Here is a 22,306-nt window from a genome sequence, read left to right as displayed (position 1 = left end):
GCTTTTTCGCGACTTGGATGCCTTCAACGTGCATTTCAGGTCAATGCAAGTCTCTCATCTCCATTTTCCCATCAGGCAGGCGACATCACACATTTAGCTTCACAGCCGATGTCGCCCCCTACCTTGGACAAGTAGAATGTCACTAAATGAGCACGTCAATGACCTCAGAGGCACTGTTTGCGGAGCTGGATCAACCGCGTAAATCTTGATTGATTCTGCATATGGAGATTGCAGGAACACATCGTTGAAGTCATATTGGCCAGTGGAAAAAATCACATGACGTAGGAAGGGTTCCGAGGACTTCACCTCCAGTTTTATGTACAGTTTCAAATGCGAGCCAGCCCCAAAAGGCCGAACAAGTACTTCGAAACTATACTCTATTTGGTTAACCACTTCGGTGTCAGCCTGCCGAACTGGTATCAGGGTACATCCAATCAACAAAGGGAATCTTACTTGCAAATTGATTCATAGAGGCTGGTATGCGCAAACGTCAACAAACACCACGTGGGAATTAGTTTCCCGAGCCTTTGTTTTCTCCTTCAGAGGAAATTACTTACTGGTTCTGTTCGCAGGACTACGTATGAGCAATGGATCAAATGGCATTGGGTCGGCGAAGGAAGCAATCTTAAGTATGTGAGGAGGACGAGTTGAGGATGAAGATACTTTAACGTGATAGATCCGCATGTCAGTCCCAGACTCTGTTGTTGGTACAAGGAAATGGAACTAGTATCGCCTCAAGGAGGTTGCCAATGAACTAACCGAGAAACGGATCACGAGTTCCTTGGTCGGAACTGCAACAAGGGCCCATCCTTCGTGCTGGCAAACCGGTCCTCGATTTGGTACTCCGTCGCCCGCGTCCTTCCGTCTTCCAAATCCTTGCGCCCTGCGCCCAACGTCGAGCCAGGTGCCAACTTCAGATCATACATGAACAGTACTCGTGCAATGGTAATACTCAACTCTACATACGCCAACCCCTTGCCAATGCACCCTCTTGGGCCTATGCTGAAAGGACAGAACGCAGCATGGGCGTCTGAAAGTTTATTATGCAATGGGTTCGCGGCCGGATCTGAAAGCCATCGCTCGGGCACGTAATCGAAAGGACGAGGGAAGTAGTCGGCATTATGGTGAACCGCGTAATGCGGAACGCCCACATCGACTCCAGCGGGAATATGGTGACCGTCGATATCGATGCCACCTGAAAGGACTTGCCGTGGAAGAGCACCAGCAACTGGAGGTGTCATGCGCATGGACTCGTCGATGCATGCACGCAGATATGCGCACCTACTGAGCTTCGGCCCTGAAACAATCTCCTCAACATCAGAGAATGTATTACGTACTTCCTGGCACAATTTCTGGAGCGTCATCAGGTTGTGGGCCAGGTAGAAGAACGTGGCAGCCATGGCGGTAGATGTCGTGTCCGAGCCAGCAATGATCAATAGATTCGACTCGCCCCACAGCTCGTCCATGCTGAATCCGTTACCGGTCTCGGAATCCTTCGCGTTCAACAGATGGTAGAAGAAATCTCTGCGGTCTACATCGAGCCCCATTTTCGTTCTTTCCATTGCCTGGGCCTTGCTGTATTGCATGTACTGCCCTCGCTGAGCTGCAATTTTCCGGAAAAGGATCTTATCCAAGTGCCAATTGTGTATCGTCAAATGCGTTCCACACTGCTCACATCAGCATCCGCTCCACTACCTCTAGAAACAGAACTTACGATCAAATGCCTATGCGCCGCATTCCCGACCAAATCCACGGCAAACCGGTTTACGGGACTTTCCAACATCCCGAACGTCTTACCAAACACCAAATCACCCATGATGTCGAACACCAACCAATTACACCAGTCCGCCGCATTCCACGGGTCGTTCCACCCCTTCTCTCCGCCCTTCTTCTCCCCCAACAACCGGCAGGCAGTCCTTACATTCGCCAAAATATACTTTTCCAGACTCTTGATTGCTTGATCGCTAAAGGCATGGCTCATCACTCTCCTCTTCCGCGCATGCTGCATCTTATCGATGCTGCTGTGGACATTGACGGTATTTTTGTTCGCTGGGAATGCGGTGTAGAAGTCTGCTTTTCGCACATTGGCGCGGAACCCGTAGATGGTTTTGAGGGCCGTGGAGGTGTTGCATGAGAGCGTGTTGGGTCCGAGACGCACATAGGGCCCATATTGTTCGTGGGCGCGCTGGAAGGCGAGATGTCGGGAGCCACGGTAGGCGTAGTAGGTTAGGTAGATGTCGGTTATGGCAGCGAGTTTTGGGCCGGGATAGCGGGCGAGGGGGTGGAGGGTCAGGCGGTATACTGTTGATCCGAAGATCTATGGACTGTCAAAGACTGGGTACGAAGACGGGAAGCGATACGTACATAGAGGAAGACGAGGCCAAAGACGGAGGCTAGGAGGAGGGGTGGAGAGGTGAGAAGGCTGAGGAGGAACTCCATGATGGATCACTGAAGGATCTGCTACAGTCCGACCATCAACACAAAGACACGTCGAGATCTCTAGTCTACTCTAACGTTTGTCTGTGTTTCGACGAATCCCTTTTCAAGAAGCAAAGCAAACCGGACTTTCCCATCACTCTTTATACCCCGTCATCCCCACCGCCATCCGGCCTCCTTGAAATGCCACTACACAATCAGCCATGATTTCATTGTCAGCAACTTTGCTGGCGTTTTATCGGTGGATACGGGTTATCTAGGGGTTTTCAGCGAGCAAACTGGTCATGTGCAGGTTTTCAAATGCGGGAGGTCGTGTACATATCTAGCGGGCTGTGGCGGGTATTCGCGGGTATTGGTGTCTGAGACAAGTGTGCGATAATGCATTGCGCTAGCGTGGCGGATATTCCAGTTTGGCGCGGATACTCAGGTTCAAGGTTTAGCGTCGGAATGGGAGGGGAGCGTGTAGGGTTTCTCAAGGTGGATGGGACCGGATATTGGGTTCGCGATTCTTTCTATCTCGGTATAGCACGATAGCAAGGCCTGAACCGAGGTGCTCGGTGTCACAGTATGGTGCAAGTACACAAAGGTGAAGTCAATCATTCTTGAACGGTACAATTACATTAACGATACGGTTTCCACGGCGATTATGTTCCCTCTGCTTCATTACTTCTGTTCCTACATCCACTTCTCGCAATCTTGTTTCCTCATGACCTGCTTCCCGAATTATTCGCCTTCATTTTCTCTTCTAAGCACCACCTTCCCTCTTCGCATACTCGTCCTCGATCCTCTCCTCATACTCCCTATTCCTCTGTTCCTGCTCTTCCTTGTCTGTCACGTCCTCGATCCTGCCCCTTGCACCCGCGTCCTCAATCCGCCTTCCAGCGTTGTCATACTCCAATTTCTCTATGCGCGCCGCTTGGCCCGGGTCTTGAGAAGAACGGTGGACTTTAGTACCAGAGGGGTCGCTGTAGGTCGCTTCGCTGCGGGAGCGGGTCTCTCCGTTGACGGTAGACGAGGAAAAGGAGTAGGAGGCGGATTGGAAGGTTGAGGAGTGTTGGTTGGACATTGTGGTTGTACGGTGTGTCGTTTCTTATGCTTCAATTGATGTATATGTCGGTTTTGCGTCCAGCTAGAGATGTGGAGGCGTTTGCACTTGTTATAGGTTCCTGAGAGATGCGTGGGCTGAGAGTGACGACAATGACGTCATGTTCCACAACCACGACGGGCGATCAGGAACCATCACGAATTCGGATCCTTGTATTCACATATCCCTTTCAGATTACTCACGACTTTCCTTGTGAATGATGATGTTATTCATTGTTGCCGACTGCGCTCGTTCGCCACTTGCAAACTACTGCGACACTGTCGCAGCACGTAGTCACTGGAAAGTCTATGCCTGCTCAAGGATAGTTGCGAGTTGATCCACAGTCAAGAACATCAACAAATTGGTGATGGGAATACCTGGGGGGCGCACTAACTTGTGTCACCATTGCTGCTGTCCGCGTCGTTCATTCATGCGATGAGCCCGCGCCGTAAAAGCACCACGAGCCCAGCATGACTGCAGATTGTTATGATGCATCACTACCTGACGGTACTACTTACACCATGTGGCCACAAGCTGCACTATCTGCGTGATGCCCCTTGTACCGACATTCGATACGGCTGGGGCGCTCCCGGGAATCATAATGCCGCCCGACGAGTCGAGCTAACGAATTTACTCCCACTTATTCAATTGCGGCAGCCCCAATGTTCAGTCATTGTTATTGCTCAGCCGTGCTTCTGCTCTAAGTTCAGGGTCAGGCGTTGGACGCATCGTCATAGACGTATAATACTTCTCTCTCTGGTGCTGTTTCCCATTCACTTCTACCTTCCAACAATAAGCTCCATACACTGTTACACTTGGAGTGCAACAAACCCTCCGCTGATCCAACTCAGACGCTGTTCACTTGTCCTTCACGAATATGTCCTCCCACCCGTGGGATACCACCGAACAATCCCGAAGGCCTGCAAGAAATTCATTGATGATCTACCAGAGCAGTACAGCGTCTACAAGAAGGAATTTAGGGACCAGCATTACGGAGGCCGCATGGTTGGCAAGGTGGAGTTCTATCATCCAGATATCAACCCAATCTGGAACTGCGGCGTTCAAATCACGCTATTTGACCATGGGACCGAGACACGGACGGAGCCATTTACCATGGATCCACGTGAGGAGTTGAAACATCAGCTCTTACAGATGTACACCGAGTGGAAGATCGAACCCAACGTGGACGCGACATTTCTCAGGAAACATGGTGAGGAGAAGAGTGCTAATATCGGCGATTATCAAGTGGGATTCGAGTATTCCGGGCTGAATAGACATCCTACGCTGTCGAAGGAAGAATTTGATGAAGGGGGCTCGCAGTATTTTGGTTCGAGCTCGAAGAATTTCCAGCCCGGATTCTGTCACACCTTTAGGGAGAGCTACGATGATGTTATGAAGATCCGATCCGAAAGCAAGCGATTCTATATGACTACTAGCATGATCTTTCATTGGCGGCAACGAGTATTGGGATCTCGGGAAATGGTACTCGGTAGGTGAGCTAGATGTCTTTCATCGTCCTTGGCTGCCTGCCCAGGTGCTGCGTAGAGGCTTTCACTATTTGTTTTCCTTCTTTGTAAACCTATACGGTCAATCATACGAGTACAAGGTGCGATAGCAGGATTATACAATTTACATAAGGTGACTCTTAAGAGCTCGCAGGTACTGTCAACAATCATAGACACCTGTGAGACAGCTGCACCCCCACGCCAAGAACCGAGAGGTGGTCCGCTCCTCAACGGCGATCGTCCCGCTGTCGCTGCCCTTCCGAACCACCAAACATGCGTTCGCTGCCATATGCTCTACCGTTACTTTCGTTGTTCTTCGCACATGTCGCCTATGGTATCCCGGAGCTGTCGCTCGACTGCGCCAGCCACGATGGCAGAATGAATGTCGAGTGCAGCCGACCCATGAAGCCTGTCACGACTGTTACCCCTGGTGCATACTACATCGCGAAAATAGCCTGCCCGGACTGTGCTGTGCAAGAGTTCTCTGGCGAGCGCGAGAACAGAACGTACAATCTTACGGAGAAGGAGAACGATCTAGTGAGCATCGACTTCTCCGAGAGGAGTGCAAGCTGACCAGTGCTGCGCCGCAGTTCTTCAACATTTCCCTTACGCGCGACCACGGTACGCTACTGCTGAATGGCAAGCCAATATTTCCGTCGCTGTCTACAAATCCGCATCCACCGTACATATCGACGCCGCAGATACCACCGAACTTCACGCGCAGCGAGCTCGCGGATACCCTGGCATGTGCCCGCAAATGCCGAGACGAGAGCCACGATTGCGACTGCATTGAATCAGTCACATCAAATACCGATCTGGATTTCGATTACTACTCAAAATGGTTGGAGTCGCACCCCGAGACTCAGACTGAGAAATGGGAAATTACGTTCGACGCAATTGGAGGCACCAATGGGCCACCCAAAGATACGGGACGTGTATTTGGGAGCGATGACCAGTCAGTGCTGCGCATCATAATGCAAGGTAAAGAACTACAAGAAGAGAATTCAGGTGGTCACAATCAGGCAGCAAGTCCTTTATCCGGCGGCTACCAGGAGGCGGAAACACAGTATGAATATGAGATCGCCAGCATCGAATTTTCACAAAGACGTGCTGAGGTACCGCGAATTGAGAAGCTTGGGTTGTGGGATAAGTTGCGCCGCTTCTTTGGAAACGACATCGTACGCTCGGATGGCCACATCGTCTACCTTGCCGAAGAATGGGGTGGCTACGGGAAGAATGGCTCATTGCGCCAAGGCTTCGGCGTCGTGGTCCATGAATGGCGCTGGGACATTGTCTTCACCGTCTTAGGCTTCGTCGCTCTTGGCCTTGCCTGCTTATGGTTCTCCTGGTGGCTATTCTTTGCGGTTAAGAGCCAGAGAGAGCTCGCGCGATGGGACGGTATGGACCAAGTCTGGGCACGCATGCGGCGGGATGGAGGTGACGAGGAGGATGCACAGTTGCTAGCCGGTGGATATACAGACGAGAACGCCTACAGGGACAGAGAGAGCAGAGACGAAGGGTATCGAGATGAGCCTGAGGACAGTCCGCCTTCGTACTCGGATGAGATTCAGACGAACAAGCCCCTGCCGAGCAAGCCGTTGCCTGAGAAGCCGCTGCCTGCTGTACCGCTCATCGATCCATAGACTGTGGAGTTCTATGAAATGTGTATGTTGTGTGTCTCTTGCGAAAGTGGATGAGTCATACCAGGGTACAATGTGCGCATGAGTTCTTTCCCTACCGAGCTCCATCACCTACATGCACGATACCATCATGAGCGACTTTGCACATGAACTTGGCAAGAGCCAAGCTCTCCATGAATGTGCACACGGAGTTAAGACATTTATGTTACAGAGCCTATGCTTCCTCAGTCAGCACTTAGAGGGGCTTTGTATAACATCGAATCACTGCACAGTTATACTTTCCGCGAAGCCATTCTGAAGTTCCGAAGTTCAACAAACTTGTGGTCCACATACATCCTGGCCTGCTTGGGGAGCAAACACACGAAAACACAGGATCCATCCCACTTCGGGCCGCCACTTCGGGCCGTCTCTAGCCCCGCCAAAGTCCGGCATGGAGCATATGAAGCATGACGCAAGAAACCATGTGGTTCCACTTCACATGAGTAAGGTTAGCTGTACAAAGCAAGACTGCTCCTGTCCGAAGCTTAGCCTCAACGTCCGAAGCGCTCGAAGGGTTCGACAACGTAGCCCGACTGTGAAATAGTCTGGTCGCATAAGAACACTATCCGAAACCCTCTACCTCCATTACTGCAAATCATACTCAAGGACGCCGAGATCGATAGGCCAAGTAACAAGGAAAAAGATGGTACGCATCGCTGTTGCCGGTGGTACAGGCAGTACGTTCCTCTTTCCCTTGTTGAAACTACACTCCATGGGTCCACCTGGGTGCTGGCCAGAGCTTTATTTGAGAGGGTAGCTCCAATACTCGTAAACTCCAGCACCTTTACAATCACTTTCACATACTCTGTCGAGCGCCCCTCCCACACGCCCATGCTCACACCTAGACAGATGTTGCCACAGAAATCCTTCGCAGGCCCATTGGGTCGGGAAACCATGAAATTACCATCTTCACGCGCTCAAGCCCCACAACCCTCACTCCAGGCGTCTCCTACAAGAAAGTCGATTACACCGACCGCGCCTCCCTCACATCCGCTCTTCAAGGCTTCGACATCTGCCTCTCCTTCCTCGTAGTCCACCTCGACACCAATTGCACCGTCCAGAAGAACCTTATCCACGCATGCATCGCCGCCGGCGTGAAGCGTTTCGCGCCCTCAGAATGGGGGATTAAGAATAATAACGGGTGTCCGCCCTACGCTAACAAGGACGCTATTGCCGAGTACCTCGCGGAACTTAAGGGAAAGGGAGAGCTGGGGCAGATGGGGTACTGTCTCTTCCAGCCGAGTATCTTCATGGATTATTTTGCGCATCCGAACCCCCTGAGTCCAAACCTCATCACGTGGCCATTTTTCATTGATTTCGAGAAGCGACGCGCCATGATCTTGGATAACGGGAACCAGCCCATTGTCGTGACTGCTATAGCGGACATTTCGGATGTGCTCAACCTCGCGCTCGACTCCCCTGAACCCTGGCCCACCATCGGTGGTATGCAAGGCGCGCGCACCACGATTAATGAACTCGTCGCGCTGGGTAAGCAGCTACGAGGTGGTGAGTGGACGGTGGAGCACGTCAAGGGCGAAGAAATCGAGAACGATGTGCTAACCGCGAGCTGGGTGCCGCAGATGAGCCATCCGGTGATTCCGAACGAGAGCAGAGATGCGTTCTCGAAGGAGTTTGTTATCATGTTCTTCAAAGGTATTTTGCGGGGTGCGTGGGATGTGAGTGATGAGTGGAACAAGAGGTTTCCGGAGTATAAGTTTACGGGGTTGGAGGAGTATCTCGGGAAGGCTTGGGAGGGGAAGCCGTAAAGGGATGATTAGTTGTATGTAGAGCTGTCTGATGTTTGGCGCGCCCGGTCAGAAATGCTTGACCAGCCATGCTAGCGTCCGAAATTCGAGTGAATTGTTCTATAGTTCACGTCAGCCCAGGTCTCTTCGGCCGCAAAACGTTCGCTTCGCCGTCCCTGCAGGAATCGACATGGCGTGTACGAAGACCCAGCAGGAAACAGGTACCGGGTCATAGACGTTGACACAATTGGTTGGCTTGGTCTGTCGATGAAGCCGTTGGGGCTAAAAAGTAGCGCAGGGCGGGGTACCAAGCACCCAAGTCCGGGGCATATCTTGGTACATTTGCGCCTTCCGTAACACCTACAATGACTGCCACTTTTCGACCTCTGTGAAGACATCCCGATTCCTCCTTTGCACCGACCCGTGACCGTGAACTCCAACCGCTCTGGCATTGTTGCTTGCATCATTGATGAGCTTCGGCTGCGAGTCTACGGCGTTTCTTCACGGCGTTTCTTGAGATTACCGTGCTCATGGCGCTATTTCGGAGATGCGTCTACTTTGCATGAAACCTTTCGCGACCTTACGGATACGGACGGATCCCGGTGCACGAACATCACGGATTGGTCACCGCGCCATCGCCATCCTTTGTTTCCATGATCCAGATTTGGCCGGAGGCGTCGTCTGGAAGCGAGCAGTTGATCTGTGGGTAAGCAGGGCTTGCGGTACAAATAGTCAGGTACAGCCCTGAGCTATGAAAGAGCCACGAGACCCGGCCAATCTCTAAAGTCTTGACCAAAGAGAGGAGTCGTCCAAAGAGCATCTTTGACAACCCCAGGCCACAAGCTGTTGGTGCGTGAAGATGCACCTCCACACAATCCTCGCGGCCCTCGCGAGCGCGTCGCTCACCACCGCTCTCCCAAGCGCAAATACACCGCCGAGATCTAAGCCAGTAAAAACACAAGACATCATCAACGCACTAGCAGGAACATACACCCTCGTCAACACTAGCAGGTCCGTCGCCTCCCTCTCTTTCCCCACCATCACCTAACCTCCCCAGCACTCTAAACAACGTCCCCGTCCCCGACGCCGCCTATGGAGAGGCCCCAGTCGGCATCCTCACCTATTCAAAATCCGGCTACATGTCCGCCACGATTGTCGCCACTGAGCCCGCCTTCCGTCCCAACCTGACATTTCCCTACCAAGAGAACGACTCCGACGCTGACTGGGCGCTCATTGGAAAACACAGCCTTGGATATGCAGGCCCATTCAGCGTGAATGAGGCGTTGCCGGCAAACAAGACGGGTGGACAGTTATTCCACGGGCCGCTGGTGGTGGCTAATGTGCCGACGTGGGTGGGTACCCAGCAGAAGAGGAACTACACGGTCATCAAGGAGGGAAGGGATACGCTATTGCGGATCGGGAGCGAGAGGGGTGGGGGTATAGGGGTGCTTTGGTGGAAAAGAGTTGATTAGGAGGTTGGGTCTGGAGTTTCAATAGGAAGCATCAACAAGATTTACACGCCCCATTCAGCACAATGTAACCCTTTTGGACACAACGGGTGTTGTCTTCCATCTCTTGTCTGGATGTATTCGCATCAAGCTCATTGATAAACTCATCGCGAATCGAGCCAACCCAGGCACCAGCAACGCCGCCGACTCAGAAAGCACCCCATCCACCTCCGTTGAAACTCTCTCAATACATCGCAGGCCATGTTTCGTTCTCAGAACGCATGAATCCACATGGCGCGTGATCTCACCTACCTAATCTAGAAACAGCGCATCTCTGGCAATTACCTCCCGAATCACCTTTAACTCCTTCGGGCAATATAAAAGTTAATTTCGCTCTACGGGGAACGTTGACTCTCGGCTTCCTGTTTTCCTCTACTACGGCATCATCCTAGAGCCTCGCGTCACCATGTTCAAGCCGACTGAACTGCGCCTGAAATGCTTCCTGAGAGTACGTCAGCGCAGGCGAATGGGTGATGCCGCTTCTCGCGCACTTTTCGCGTACTTTCCGGGACATAGTCACTAACGATGAACAGACTCGCGTCCGCCTGCTGGATTTTTTTTCTGTCAGTGAAAGGAAGGGTACACGGAATGATGGACATGATGTAGTTTCATAACGAAGTTGATAAATCTATGCACACGAATCGAAGCTTCTCCTTTTCCATCTTCCTGTCCGCCTAAGACACAAAATAGCTCTTAATCTTGGGCAGCACAATATTCCATGCGGTTCCACTGGTAGGTTCCATGCTGAAAATGTAGTCTGACCACCACGGGCCCGCAGCCCACCAGAGTGCGCCGTACCAGACATCAGAATTTTGGTCGAGGTAGTTGAGACCATCTTGGAGAGCGGTAATACACTGAGTGTTGTTTCCGCCGGCATATTCGCCGATGACGCCGACCTTCTTGTTGTCCTTGAGCCACTGCGTCGCAGCCTGCAGACGCTCCTTGAAAATGGTCGCGCTGACGCATTCAGCGTGGGTACCCGAGCCGTCCGTGTCGAGGTACTGGTGCATCTGGTAGACAAGCTTATTCTGGGGATCCTTCAGATTGACGAGTGAGGCGCCGTTGCCGGAGGAAACCCACGTCCACGCGCCGGACCAGCTGTTGCCCTCAGGAGTGATGTACTGCTTAGTGGCACCGGCAGCACGGACACCATCAATAGCAGCCTGGTTAAGGTCGAAGACGAGGGTTTGAGGTAGGTCATGATACTCGTTATTAGTGTCGAATACAACCAGCTCGTTGTCCTTAAACTTAGCGGCGACATTCTGCCACCAGGTCTTGAAGCCGGCAGTGTCAGTGATGATGTTGGAGTAGAAACGGCCGTAATTATGGGGTTGAATCATGGCGTAAGCGCCTTTCTGGGTGATGTAGTTTACTTGCTCGGTGAGGTTGCCGAGGTAGTATTGGTCGAAGGCGCCGGTAAGGTTGTTGGGTGTGAGGCGTTCCATGGCTGGTACATGTTAGTTCTCTTGGCCTTGTTTTTGAGCGATGAAGGATGTCTCACCGAAATTCAGACGAAACATGTTCATGCCCTGGGCAATGAACTGATCGATCGTGTTGAAATCGTACCAGATGAAGTGCTTGCCATATGTTCCAGGGTATGTCCCTTCGCCGAACTCAGCACCCGACTCATTGATGCCAAACCATTTCAACTTGCGAGTCTGCGCAAGTGCACTTGAGGCCAAAGCCAAAGTTGCAAGTAGTTCGAAACGCATAGCTGTTTCTTTTTTCCGAGTACCAAGAGAATGTCCCAGTCGAAGGAATCGCAGAGCCTACCAAACATCTGCATGAGGGCAAACATCATCTTTATACTCCTGTATCCATGCTCAGGTACTACACCCACCCCTTTCCGGTACGGATCGAATCCATCCGCTCTCCAAATGAACCGCTCCAAACTAGACCGGTCCCTCAGTCTACTATGAACATTGCGGCTCAACGCCGCTCCAGCCCTCATCTAGCTAGACACAGCCGAGGATAAATTGCTTGTCCAGATTAAAGGCCAGCTTAGGTAACACGAGTGGTGGGGAATTACGAGTTGACAACGCGGGGAGACCGGGGATCCTATTCGCGGAAACGCCCAAACGTGCTAAAACATGCGATTCGAAACAAAATTCCCTCTCGTGATGTCGTGCTAAATCTTGCGGCTGGTGGCGGGTGACTTCTGAAACGCCGCCGCTAGCATGTAAAATTTGGGTTGCGTAGATTAAATGCCGGCAATCTAAAAGTTCCTGCATATTGCATGCGGCATTCTCTTGCATGATAATTTCGCCGAAATCCAAGCTTGCGCAACGATCGACCTGGTTTCTGGGATACCCTTAGTAAACGTGAAGACATACGGAAGCGCTGCCCCGCGCCTAAAGCAGCATTGTTGTCAGCGTACGCTCAAATTGCTGAAGGAGGTGCAGTGAAAGCTTGGTAATCAAGATACAGAAGCGCTAATAGTTACTGGTGACGATCAAGTTTTGGTTAAAAGGGCATCCGTCCCGAGATCTCCGGGTACAGTTGACGTGGATCGCACGCGCTGATTCACTTTGCGTACGTGTTGGATGGAACGACCACCGAGGTTGTTGACCTGGATATCGCACGATCACAGGAGATGATGGCCTTGGCCTCTGAAAGGAACGGTCCATTTCTCCGAGAGATATAGGAAGCAAGCTAGACGCAGATGTTTCTTCAACATGCAGTCCAGAGATGGGCAAGCTATCGCATTTGGAACTCCATTGATTGACATGACCACATACATAGCATCAAAATATTCATCGCCGAATGACGCGTCGCCTCGCACTCGAATAGGCCGGTCTCGCCGGACTTACAGATGCATAATCAGGTATGTGTGACCGTGGATGATGGCTGCTTCTTACACCAGGTAACCCAAAATTGCCCGTCTGTGTTCTCCGGCGTGGAGAAGAGCCAGGAACCATGGACGGCATTGCCGATGGAAGTCGAGTAGCCCGTGTATGCGAAGAACGACCGGAAGATGATAACAAAGTTGCAGAATGATCTTGAGTTTGCATTGGCAATAATGAAGACTGGTCGAGAGGTCTGTACGATCTGTACGATCCACCTTGTCCACTTGGCGAGCATTCTGTATCCGGCCTCATCAGGAAACCTTGAGCGCTGATATTTTGATGCTGATGTTGTGGTAGAGCCATTGCATAAACCTTCTGTCTTGGCTCTCTTCTCCAATCAATACACTCATTTCTCTCGTTCATGGGCGAGTCGAAGAAGGAGAGACCATTCAAATTGCGCGGCTCACGCCAGTCCGTGTCCGTAGAGGGCTTGTGGTGGCGCGATTGATAGGTTGCGGAGCGACGTGAACTAATGTCGGGTTCAGCGAACTGGGACCTCGAGAATGGCTTCGAACGATGACTGCTGCTTCCAAAGAAAGGACTTACCACGTGGTCAACCTCGTCTGGAGGTCGTTGCGACCGTGCGGGTGCTGGTGTGATCGGGCTCACTAATGTGCGATCCCGAGGATTGTTAATCATGGCATCGTTATTCTTGTAATGATTTAGGCCAGACTGATAGTAAGCCGAGGTCGATTTAGCATTAGTCTGTGACTGCTGTAAGAAAGCATGACCGGAGTTCCATTGCTTCTGCTGGTTTTGTGTCTGGATTCCTGTCGGGTTTGAACGCAGCTTGTATCGCTCGGGTGAGTGATTCATAGCACCGTCTCCATGGTTTCGATGCCGCGGATCCTCCAGCCCCAGATCAAGACCTGTATGTTGGCCAAGCCCATCAAGCAGGCGAATGTACGACGAGTCAGTAGGCAGCTTGCCTGGCCGTTGATTAAGCACCTTCAGAACTGAAGGCGACTCGAAAGTAAAGTCCGATTCGTTACTGTGTATACCGAGGCCTGAAAGAAACCCTGATTGTGGCGGCATATTGGGACGATTATCCGCCGGCAGCGCGCCTGTCATGTACGGCGCATCCGATAGAATACCGTGACGTGTGGGCGATCGCTCATCGACTTCACTCGGCTGCGAAGAGTCGTCGACGACCTCCCGTTGGCCGTTGTCGTACATTCTTATATCTGTACCAGAGGGAGACTTATGAGCCGGCGCTTCGGAAGAACGTCCGTTGGTGAACCTGTTACGAAGATTGGGAATTATCTTTCGGATCGATTTCATCTTGGAGAGTGGTTTAGAGGGTGGTGGCATCACGTCGCGGCTCGAAGGCGCTGCGTGGATATTGTTCGCTCTTGCAGGAGAATCAATCCTTGATCGCTTGAGCGGGCGCTGATGTTGAGCGCTTGTAGACATATCCTCTTCCATCTCTTTGCCGAAGCCTGTAGTATGCGCAGAACGCCCGACCGTATGACTGGAGCCAGTCTTCCTGAAGTCCGTAGGCAGATCGCCTTCCATGCTTTCAACATACTCATCGACCTCGTCGAAAGCGAAGGGCTCATTGAAGCTCGGCATACGCTCCAAGCTCATCGCAAATCCCAGAGAAGCCAAGCGTTGCTGCATCCGAGTGTTTTGCCTGCATTTTGTTAGCTATGCAGATCTGCACCGTTAGCACCTCACATACTCGATCAGCTTTGGAATTAGACCGAGATAGTGTCGAGTAGCGGGTAATCTCGCTTCAAGTCTATGCAATTTCTGCACTTCACCTTCGAGTGGACGAAGCCGCTCCAGCTCCTTCTGAACGCTCTTGGCCTTCTCGTGTTCTTCCGCTGCTAGAAGCAGCATGTTCCGGATTTTGGCTTCAGTCTCGGCGCTACTCTTTACGGTCTGCCGGTAGGAAGTGGCGATATTCTTGCTGAATCGTATTAGAGCGAGGTACTGGAACTGGGTTTCGTCAGTTGCTGAATCACGGTAAAAACGTAGGTGTACAGACCCGCAAAGCCTCAATTTCCTGGTCTTTACCATCCAGCTTCATGGGCGGAGCTTTGAACCAAAACTTGGGTATCGCAGGATCATGTTCGTCCTCGTTGAAGCCACGCACCGAGAACAGCTGTCTTGCCGTGTCGTCGCCGCTCTCTTTCACGCATACGGGGCAGGGTGCTTGCGGCTGCTGGTTAGCTTGATGGAATGCAGGACCTGCATTTGCAAGCGCATTAGCGGGCGAATTGAACGAGGCTTTAGCGAACTTACCACTGCCGCCTTCAATGTGCTTGATGCAGATGACATGACAGCAACTTGTAACGTAAAGACGAGTCACAATCCGGTCTTTGGGATTGATGCCGTCGGAGAGGCCGTGCACCGTATCATGCTGTTTATAAATGTCGGAAAAGACGTCACCGCAGACTGAGCATGCAAAGATACAGTCCAATGGAGATATGCCCTCGCTTTCAGGCGGCGCCTTCGAGCCCATTGCAAGAGCTTTGAGTGACTTCTTCGCTCGGATGGCGGAAGAAAGGAAAGAAGGCATGGTAGACGCGAGGTTGACGCCGACTTAGCGGGTGAAGCGTGACTAGACAGGAGGCAGGCACGACCACAACCCCGCCAAGACCGATGAGTATGGCAGGCAGGCGGACCGCCGGCTGTGCAGCGACTGCAGTGAAGTGATAGGTAATGTTGCAACCCACATTTAACAGCAACTAGTGGGGGTAGATTGAGTACCAAGGGGCCAGTATCCTGGTGTAGAGTGGGTAGGCTAGCTTTTGCCTCGTTGCCCCGTGCATTGCAGGAGCAGCGGCTTTTCTTACTTCTGTTGCTGGAGCTTGCTGTGCCCGTGATAGAATGGAGACGGTGCGCCGGGCTTTAACGATTTGGGCAGCTATTCCCCATGCAGAGGTTGACAGAACGTGGAGATATTGAAAGGCGCGGAGAATATCTCTGCACATTAAAAAGGGCGGGAATACAGGCAAGGAAACTAGTGGTCATATTGACACGATATATAGGAGCTCTATCTTAGGAATCGTGCACCGGCTCACTGGAATTGCCGGCAAGGATATCTTCGTCTCAATTAGCATGTCGACGATTCCTTAGAAATGTTGCGAATCGCTACTTACTGCTCGGGAAAACCGTGTGTTGAGTCGATCTCATATCGCTTCTCTCCTAGCGCGGCGCTGCTCATGCCACTCGGCAGCGGAGGCATTCCACCGGGTCCCAGCACATCTTTCGCAAGCCCAGTGTTCTTCTCGAAAGCCACAGCCAAGCCCTTCACACCCTCCTCTTGCGCAGCGACCAGCTGCTTCGAGCCTGCCTCGCCGACCAATTCCTGCTTCGGCGCCGCCGCGCTTCCAAGTTCCAGCAACGCTACAGCATCAGCCTGGGTAACGGTTGAGAGCTGCGGGTAGCGGCGTCGCACGTCGCGCTTCCAGTATGGGTTCTCAGCGATATCAGCAGCTGGCATGGTAACAGGGTCGTCGTAGGCCATAGGATCGACACCTGCGGGAGCTGGGTTGCGGTATGAAACGTTCAGTGGGATACCCGAAGACCGGCCGGGGTCGATGGCGAGGAAGCGCTTGATTCTGGCATATATGCCTTGGGGTTCGAGTGTGTATTTCTGTACGCGTACATGTGAGCAACATCGTCCTGAAGGTGTGGGCGGGCATGGTAAGGGAAGGGGCAACGGCCAAGGAAGATCGCAATGTGCGTGCTAGACGTACCACGAAGCGCTGAGCCCCGGTTCTGGCTGCCATTGTGGGCACCCTGTTCGCAAAAGCGCAATTGGCACCGGGAAGGTCGATTCACAGCGTCGTCGGGAGTAGCGTTCGGAGGAATGTGACCTGCAGCTGTGAAAGTCGTCGGAGCTTGCTGCACGCCAAGGCCACAGCGCACAGACTACGTATGGTTCTAGTCAACTCCATCAACATGATTGGTCTACGACAGAGGCCGCCCGTTTATCGTTGCGAACGACTCGAAATACATTCAATCTTGTATCTTCTACCTCTAGATATCTCAACTCGCCATTATGCAAGCTCTCGAGACTTTGGTCGATGTAGAGACGCAGTGCGCTGTCCCACTCTCAAAAGGCGGTTCTTGCATAGGAAGCCTGGCGTGCAAAAGGCACAGCATGGCCTCAAAGAGGGCCGTAGCTGGAAGAAGTGCACCTTACGATCAATTATTATCCCAACACCAGAACGACAGACGGGCGGCGCAACAACAAGAAGCGGAGAACTAAATCAACCCTGAACCTCTATCATCTACTGGAGCATTCTATACAACAATCGATCCCAAATTTTGTCATACTGACCACCACTACCTTAGGTTCACTCAGGTCCCATCATGGAAAAGCATTGTAGTCTCCGAGCCCCTGACACACACCATCTACCTCGAGGCTATTCACATAATCAATGGCCTTTCCACCTGTGCCAAATCGAATCAATGTTCCGTTCTGAGGATTTCTGGCATCTACAGCTCTCCAACCGAGCTTCTGGGGACCGGAAAATGGATCTCTTATGAAAGCAAGAACATGTTCTTGCATCGCCCGGCTAGTTTCGGCCTCAAGTAGTGGAACTTCGCCCACCTCATTGACAAAATCATATGTTGCAAATACCATCGGAATGTCTTCGCCATGGTACGCACCCGTCCACGCTAACGGATTGAGATTCGGATATGTGCCCGCATACTGATAGCGATACACCGGGACGGAGACGTTGTTGCGTTCCAATGTCGAGATGTATGTCGGACAGATGAACCCTGCCAGTTCAACTCCGAGGACGACTTCCTGTGGATAACCTGCCGTTGGATCATCTGCCGGAAACGGGACGAGCGAGCTGGCTTCGTTGGCTGTGCTCGAAAGGATCACTGGCAGGCGTGCGACCTTGCCAGCACTCGCTCTTGCAGCGTAGTCGGAGAAGATGATACGGTCATCCACCACCGGCAGGAAGGACAAGGCGGGAGACGCGCCGCTGTCTCCATATCTCCCGACAAAGTTCGTTATGTTCTCGAATGGGACTTTGCGCATGCAATCGAGTACAGCCACGCTGCTGTTTCCTTCGCCGCCCTCGCATGCAAAGCGCTGCGCAACGAACGTGAAATTCGAAAACATTGTATCGGTAATCGCGGTACCGCTAAACACGGTACCAGACATCAAAAAGTACGCGCGAGCGATGGGATCCTCATGGAAGGCATGCGCATGAATGTCGCTCGACATCGATCCTGCCGACTGACCCCACTGTGTGACAGCAGCAGGATCACCACCAAACCCTGCAATGTTGTCGCGCACCCATTCCAGCGCCATCCTCTGATCCAGGATACCCAGGTTCTGTTCCTTCAAACCCAGGGCATTTGGGAACCCGAAGATATTGACGCGGTAGTTGACAGTGACGACGATATGCGACTGCGAGCGCTCGATCCAGGAGGTGGGGTTATAATACCCCGAGTTGATCCCGCCGTTTTGGAAACCACCGCCGGGCAGGAAAACAAGAACTGGGAGCTTCGAGTTTATGGTCGCGTTTGCGGGCGTCCAGATGGCGAGGTAGAGACAGTCTTCGGATGTGGCTGCGCCCACGAACCCGGAGGTATGGTTTTGAGCCCCATTATAGATCAGGGCTCCCTCGGCGAAGTACGTGCTCAAGAGTGACGGGACTGAGGATACAAACTGTGGGCACGAGAGCGGAAGCTCGAAAGCGTTGCGATTTTCATCAGAGGGTGGGAGTCTCTGTGGTGGAAGCCATCGGCGTGCCTGGATTGGCGGTTCGGCGAATGCGATGGAGCGGAACTGTCTCGTCTTAGGGAAGTTGAGATCGATCAGTCCTGTATAGGTCCCCGTGAGTGTCTTGACAGAGAGATGACTCGAGTCGTTGACATGGACGTTGTGGTGGGCATAATCAGCACCGACGAACTTCGTCAGGAAAACAACTGACAAGAGCGGGAATCTCATTGCGCCTTAAAACTGGTGGACCCGAACAATCAAGACAGGTTGCTGCAGCACTATATACAGATTTCATCCTAGTACTCAACACTAGAAGGTCGATACATCACCTATTGCCGATACAGTATTGCTGTTCCAGGCCGCTAGCCTAGAATGGAAATTTACGAGCAGGACGGGAGATTGGCCGGCCGTGCATACTGCGAGCCAGGGCGTGCAAGACGATACTGACATTGGTCAATAACTCAACGATCCGAATGTCCTTCTTTTCCGACCCACCCCTTCTTTACAAGCTTTTAGCCAAGCACCAAGCAGAGCCATGCTCCACTTTCAAAATCACAAGTCGACGCTCGAGCCAATTTCCGGCGCACCTATATATCCGCACCTTGATACTCATATGAAAGGAACCTGAGAGGGAAGCAATGCTTTAGGCTGTGAGTTTGGCAAGACCAAAGGCTAACACATTCTCGCGACTATGATTGCGAAGATCTCATTTGCGGGGAAATTGTGGGGTTGAAGCTACCCGTGGGATCTGGGGATAACCAACTCTACGTCACGGGCATCTCTAAAAACTCGCGTTGAATAACATAAAGAAACCCAAAAATAAACCACGTTGTGATGAACTCCTGCTCCCTAAATCTCCACGACACAGCCTTCTTTGTATCCATAATCCAGGTTACTGTTCCTCGCTTCTCTCCGCCTTGAACCTGCCTGCTTCCCCAAGTTACTTTCAATGATCCGCAAATCTTCCGGTCATTGGTGGATTTTGCAACGCGTCCACGCCACCTCGTATGCTCTACGTCGACATCAACCTCCGGGGTTGATCTGGGGAGGGTACCCCAAAGCCATAAATATGTAGTCGCGCTGTCAAGGTTGCTTTCGCGTCGCACGTGGTACTGGATCAGTCGACAGAATGCGATTTCCTTCCTTACTTGCAGCGTGTCTTTTTGCCACATCGTCTGCCTCCCAATCCCCAATCGTACACTCAAAAGCAGGTATTTTCCACGGTCGCCATCTGCCTACCTTTGACCAGGATGTCTTTCTCGGTATCAAGTTTGCGCCAAAACCGGAGCGCTTTTCGCCTGCGAGACTGAGTGATGATGCTCCGTTAACGCATTTCAATGCTACGCGATATGGTGTAGATTGCACGGCGTACGGTTCGGATACGAATACGCTTGTTGCCGGAGCATGGACTACGCTCGGTGAAGATTGTCTCCATTTGAACATCATTAGACCGAAAGCCAATGAAAGAAATGAAAGTCTACCTGTATTGCTGTGGATATATGGTGGTGGGTGGCAGCAGGGTGCTACAAGCGATCCTAGGTACGCCAATTTGCAGGTCATGTTAAGTAACGAGCTCCTCTGACAGACATCTGCAGGTATAACCTGAGCTATGTCATTCAGCAATCAGCACTAAACGACAAGCCTGTCATCGGTATATCGATCAACTACCGCATGGCAGCTTTCGGCTTCATCTACAGTAAAGAGGTTGAAGAGACCAGAAACCAAAATCTCGGTCTACGCGACCAGCGTCTAGCACTCAAATGGGTGAATAAGCACATCTCGGCATTCGGCGGCGATCCCACCAAAGTCACTATCTGGGGCGAGTCAGCGGGCGCGTATTCTGTCGGCGACCATATCAACGCTTACGACGGCGACACCGAAGGCTTGTTCCGCGCCGCTATCATGGAAAGTGGCGGCGCTGTAGGCGCACCGCTCAATGGCACGGACTGGTACCAGCACATGTATGACAACCTAACTGCATCAGTGGGTTGCGCAGACTCCAACGACACTCTGCAGTGCATGCGCGACGTGCCGTACGAAACGATTGTGCCGTATGGCTATCTCGGCCTCGAATGGTTCCACGTCATCGACGGCAGCTTCATTCCGCGGTACGGTCAGCAATCTTTGGTGCAAGGCAAGTTTGCCAAAATCCCGATCATTGTCGGCACAAACACGGACGAGGGGTTCGGCGTCAACGGCGTCAACACCGACGAGCAAGCTATTGAGCAGCTCACTCATTCGAAGCGCTGGAACGTGAATGCAACGGAAGCAGAACGGATATTGGAGCTGTATCCAAATGATCCTACAGTTGGCGCTCCGTATGGCTGGGAAAATCGCACGTGGCCTCAGTATGGGCTGCAGTATAAGCGATATACGAGCATTGCAACGGATCTGACGATGTTTGCACCGAGGAGGCTGGTGGCGGAGACCATGAGCAATTTTGTCGACAACGTATACTCGTACCGGTGGGATGCGCCAAAGTTTAATAATACACCGACGACGATTGGGATCAATCATTTTTCGGAGGTAAGCGACATGACTTGAAGCACCATATTGGGCTATGTTCAATCGAGCTACTTGTTCCCTGATACTAATTAGACTTGGAAAGTTATCCAAGTTAACTCATCATCATCCCAATCAATGTTATCTAACATCAATTCCAGATTCCCTTTGTATTTGGCAATCCAGAACAGAATATCACTCCGCTGGGCAACAGTACCGAGAATATCGCTCTCTCTCATCTAGTCGGAAGAATGTGGACGTCTTTCGCATACGACCTGGATCCTAATGACCACGGCGTGTCCGGCATCGCAACTTGGCCACAGTACGGCAAGAGCGTGTCGAATTTTGTATTCCGAGCTGATAAGAGTTATATCGAGGAGGACGATGATAGGGAAGAGGGCGTTGCGTACATAAACAGTTTAGTTAGATAGACGAATACAAGTCTTAGATATCAACACTACGGCGTGCAGAGTTAAGCTTCTCATGATGAGAATGTATGCATTGACCAAGTCAAGTCCTGCTTTGTGAGGTGAAAGGTAGGTATGGTTGCGGTCTTGCATTATAGCGTTGGCGTGAGGTGACTTGCCTATTCGCCACCAACACTTTAGACGCAGGTACAGATCCTCCACGGGACCTGTTCCATCGGCCGAACTCCCTCCGACCTCGTACCGCTACCCTACACCCAGGTGGTTATGTCTTTAGCCGAAGTGTATGTTAAATGCCGCACTAGGTTGCAGCTAGCATTTAACATGCAAAAAAGTGGCGTTTCCTAGAAGGAAATGACAGATTATTTCACATCCTTGTGCGCCTACGCCGCATCGGATTCGCATGCGCGCGGCAGGCATCTGGCCGCTCGATTGGTGAGGAGAATTACGCGCCACCAATGCGGATTTGATATCTACAGCGCAGACGGAACGTCTACCTAGAATCTACATGATAGTTACCTGAGCTCTTGATAATTCCACATCTTATTTGGTTCGCCCGCGCTTGTTCGAGCTATGACACGTACGAGAATGATATATGCTCCACAAACATTCGCTACAAGTGCAACGTACGAATAAATCCCGTCATAATGTGATGAGCTTTGCAGGAGGCAATCCTGATAGCTGAAAAAGTCCCAGAAGCATGATGTCTACCATCTACTCTGCTATCGTGCAATAATAAATGCAGTAATCCAATCAAGTCGAAGACCTTTGCAGGATGTACCTTTAAAGCCCTCGAATCCATCCACGCTCTATCGTCAAGTTTTGTGCGTGAAGTGGAAATTGTAACGAGACGTGATGCATGTTGCCTTCTTAGATGA

The 22,306-nt window shown here is 51.8% G+C and overlaps 9 protein-coding genes across 9 annotated transcripts; 4 read left to right on the top strand and 5 right to left on the bottom strand.

The window, feature by feature from the left end:
* Positions 1–770: 770 nt before the first annotated feature.
* On the bottom strand, positions 771–2,439 carry N0V89_002318 (uncharacterized protein; the record flags this gene model as incomplete). Its single annotated transcript, XM_056211128.1, has 3 exons — positions 771–1,667; positions 1,715–2,317; positions 2,365–2,439. 3 exons carry the CDS (start codon positions 2,437–2,439, stop codon positions 771–773), a joined length of 1,575 nt encoding a protein of 524 aa, XP_056074601.1.
* Positions 2,440–3,181: 742 nt separating this feature from the next.
* On the bottom strand, positions 3,182–3,502 carry N0V89_002317 (uncharacterized protein; the record flags this gene model as incomplete). The annotated part of the gene is made up of 1 exon (XM_056211127.1): positions 3,182–3,502. The coding sequence occupies one exon, from the start codon at positions 3,500–3,502 to the stop codon at positions 3,182–3,184; it is 321 nt and encodes a 106-aa protein (XP_056074600.1).
* Positions 3,503–5,298: 1,796 nt separating this feature from the next.
* N0V89_002316 (uncharacterized protein) lies at positions 5,299–6,668 on the top strand (the record flags this gene model as incomplete). Its single annotated transcript, XM_056211126.1, has 2 exons — positions 5,299–5,562; positions 5,616–6,668. The coding sequence occupies 2 exons, from the start codon at positions 5,299–5,301 to the stop codon at positions 6,666–6,668; spliced, it is 1,317 nt and encodes a 438-aa protein (XP_056074599.1).
* Positions 6,669–7,143: 475 nt separating this feature from the next.
* On the top strand, positions 7,144–8,470 carry N0V89_002315 (uncharacterized protein; the record flags this gene model as incomplete). Its single annotated transcript, XM_056211125.1, has 3 exons — positions 7,144–7,152; positions 7,233–7,350; positions 7,554–8,470. The coding sequence occupies 3 exons, from the start codon at positions 7,144–7,146 to the stop codon at positions 8,468–8,470; spliced, it is 1,044 nt and encodes a 347-aa protein (XP_056074598.1).
* Positions 8,471–9,308: 838 nt separating this feature from the next.
* N0V89_002314 (uncharacterized protein) lies at positions 9,309–9,921 on the top strand (the record flags this gene model as incomplete). The annotated part of the gene is made up of 2 exons (XM_056211124.1): positions 9,309–9,460; positions 9,507–9,921. 2 exons carry the CDS (start codon positions 9,309–9,311, stop codon positions 9,919–9,921), a joined length of 567 nt encoding a protein of 188 aa, XP_056074597.1.
* A 710-nt stretch (positions 9,922–10,631) lies between these two features.
* Positions 10,632–15,327, bottom strand: N0V89_002313 (uncharacterized protein; the record flags this gene model as incomplete). Its single annotated transcript, XM_056211123.1, has 6 exons — positions 10,632–11,404; positions 11,459–11,615; positions 13,350–14,436; positions 14,485–14,744; positions 14,794–14,996; positions 15,051–15,327. The coding sequence occupies 6 exons, from the start codon at positions 15,325–15,327 to the stop codon at positions 10,632–10,634; spliced, it is 2,757 nt and encodes a 918-aa protein (XP_056074596.1).
* A 579-nt stretch (positions 15,328–15,906) lies between these two features.
* On the bottom strand, positions 15,907–16,543 carry N0V89_002312 (uncharacterized protein; the record flags this gene model as incomplete). Its single annotated transcript, XM_056211122.1, has 2 exons — positions 15,907–16,407; positions 16,511–16,543. The coding sequence occupies 2 exons, from the start codon at positions 16,541–16,543 to the stop codon at positions 15,907–15,909; spliced, it is 534 nt and encodes a 177-aa protein (XP_056074595.1).
* A 584-nt stretch (positions 16,544–17,127) lies between these two features.
* On the bottom strand, positions 17,128–18,729 carry N0V89_002311 (uncharacterized protein; the record flags this gene model as incomplete). Its single annotated transcript, XM_056211121.1, has 1 exon — positions 17,128–18,729. One exon carries the CDS (start codon positions 18,727–18,729, stop codon positions 17,128–17,130), a length of 1,602 nt encoding a protein of 533 aa, XP_056074594.1.
* A 901-nt stretch (positions 18,730–19,630) lies between these two features.
* On the top strand, positions 19,631–21,434 carry N0V89_002310 (uncharacterized protein; the record flags this gene model as incomplete). The annotated part of the gene is made up of 3 exons (XM_056211120.1): positions 19,631–20,040; positions 20,097–21,027; positions 21,165–21,434. The coding sequence occupies 3 exons, from the start codon at positions 19,631–19,633 to the stop codon at positions 21,432–21,434; spliced, it is 1,611 nt and encodes a 536-aa protein (XP_056074593.1).
* Positions 21,435–22,306: the final 872 nt, after the last annotated feature.

The sequence above is a fragment of the Didymosphaeria variabile genome (assembly GCF_027946475.1).
Source record: "Didymosphaeria variabile strain IMI 356815 chromosome Unknown scaffold_2, whole genome shotgun sequence".
Lineage (NCBI taxonomy): Eukaryota > Fungi > Ascomycota > Dothideomycetes > Pleosporales > Didymosphaeriaceae > Didymosphaeria > Didymosphaeria variabile.
Note: the sequence above shows the minus strand (reverse complement) of the source record. Positions and strands in the feature narration are given on the sequence as shown.